The sequence below is a fragment of the Chrysochloris asiatica genome, unplaced genomic scaffold (genome assembly GCF_000296735.1).
Source record: "Chrysochloris asiatica unplaced genomic scaffold, ChrAsi1.0 scaffold00204, whole genome shotgun sequence".
In the NCBI taxonomy this organism is placed as follows: domain Eukaryota; kingdom Metazoa; phylum Chordata; class Mammalia; order Afrosoricida; family Chrysochloridae; genus Chrysochloris; species Chrysochloris asiatica.
The window spans coordinates 1788580-1790436 of record NW_006408722.1 but is presented as its reverse complement, the minus strand read 5'-3'; the positions used below and the strand labels follow the sequence as shown (position 1 = coordinate 1790436).

At 34.2% G+C, this 1857-nt stretch overlaps 1 protein-coding gene across 1 annotated transcript in view; it reads left to right on the top strand.

Moving 5' to 3' along the window:
- Window positions 1–1857, top strand: part of NETO2 (neuropilin (NRP) and tolloid (TLL)-like 2) — a 171824-nt gene that overhangs the window by 10279 nt on the left and 159688 nt on the right. The window contains 1 exon segment of the mRNA XM_006878339.1: window positions 1730–1852. Coding sequence (XP_006878401.1) covers window positions 1730–1852 — 123 coding nt within the window.

The window sequence follows — 1857 nt, the reverse complement described above, 5'->3', positions numbered from 1 at the left end:
GGCTCTGCAATGATAGTGTGAAAGGGGTCATCTACTGTACAAACGAGTGGGCGTGGCTATATTCCCATCCAGCTGGATGGAATGCCCATGGGCATTGTTTGCCTACCACTGCTCTCAACTTTCTACTAAGCTCTTTAGTTCTTCTGTTTTTAGGAGCTTTCTTTTGTTTCCTTAATATTGTGGTTTTTAATGTGCTTGTTCTTATTTTATGGATATACTGTCTTTCTCTCTCACCAATATGATTATAGTTTTATATTGTTTAACTGGATTTTTTGCTTTGTTTTTAAAATTTTTTTACACTGTCTGTTTTTCTTGTTGCCTTTTTTCTGATTGTCATTAGATACTTTCCTCAAATGTCTGGTTATCCTTGGGCATATGCTCATATTTATGAGTCTTTTCTTTGGGATGATTAGATTCCCCAGAGAAGAGTCTTATCTGCTTAGAGGTTCTACATCTGATTTGCCAGCCTTTGGGGATCTCAGTAGAGGAAGAAGGTTGGAGGGAGTATTATTCATTATGTTCATATTCACTTGATTTCCTTGTTTTCAGGTTGGTATTTTTAACCTCAATGGTGCCTGGTGTTCCCTAATTTAAAAGCCCTCTGTTTTACCTCCTCCAAAGAAATAACCTTAGGAAGAGGGAAATAAAATTCTAAATACACTTTTAATCATTGTTTTTGAAAAAGCTAATTCAAATAGTCCTCATTTCCTCTTTGCCTATTGTGACTATTGTATCTTTGTACTTAGGGTTTATGCTTTAAAAAAAAAAAAAAAACCTTTAGTGCTGTTTAACTGAGATTTCAGGAGGAAGCAGAGCTAAATGTATGTTTTTAATCTGTATTTTTAAATTAAGATACTCCCTGTAACCCTTGAATCTTACGTGAAATTTTTATTAAACTAAATATAGATGGATGTACTGTATCAGAAATAAACTAAGATTCTTGTATTTCTTTTTAAATTTTATTTTGTTGTTAAGATAATACATAGCAAAAAGTATACCAGTTCAACCATTTCTACATGTATAATTCAGCAACACTGATTATATTCTTCGAGTTATGCACCCATTCCCACCCTCCTATTCTGAGTTGCTTCTCCCCTGTTAATGTAAACTCACTGCCCTGGATGGTAATCACTTTGATCTCATGTAGATAGTTCTTAAAAGATCATGCTTGCCATTTTTTACTAGTTAAACTATTGTTTGGTTATAAGAAGACCTCAGGAGATGTTTTTGGTTGAAATTTTAAAGATTTTCTCAGGGCAGTTGTTTCAAAGGTTCATCTAGCCCCATTGGCTCCAGAAAATCTGGTGTCCATTATATGTGGAATTCTGGTTTGTATTTCCCCCCTTTGATCAAAATTCTTCTATGGAATGTTGATCACAATGATCAGTAATGGTAGCTGCCTACACAGTTCTTCTGGTTTCATGGCAAAGGATCCACTTGTTTCTAGAAGGATTCTTACATTTTTATGTCTGAATTTAACAGACTTACCAGATTTTCCAGCATGGTTTGCATTTATAAAATCTGAGCATTTTATTTTCCCATTCTTTTGCATGGCAAATTTGTCTCTTATCTTTCTTTTTCTTTACTGTATTGAATTTGTCATGCTAAATTTGGCAGAGATTCTTATAAAAGTACCTCTGTAGTATAGAATGGATAATTATTAAGGGAAATTGTTGAGAAGAGTGTTGTTTTTCTGTCATTAATTTTTGAAATGCTATCTTTCCTTAAGATGGACAAAACATTGGAATCAAACACATGCCTGCAACACAATGTGGCATTTGGGTTCGAACTAGCAATGGAGGTCATTTTGCTTCCCCAAATTATCCTGATGCATATCCACCAAACAAGGAATGTATC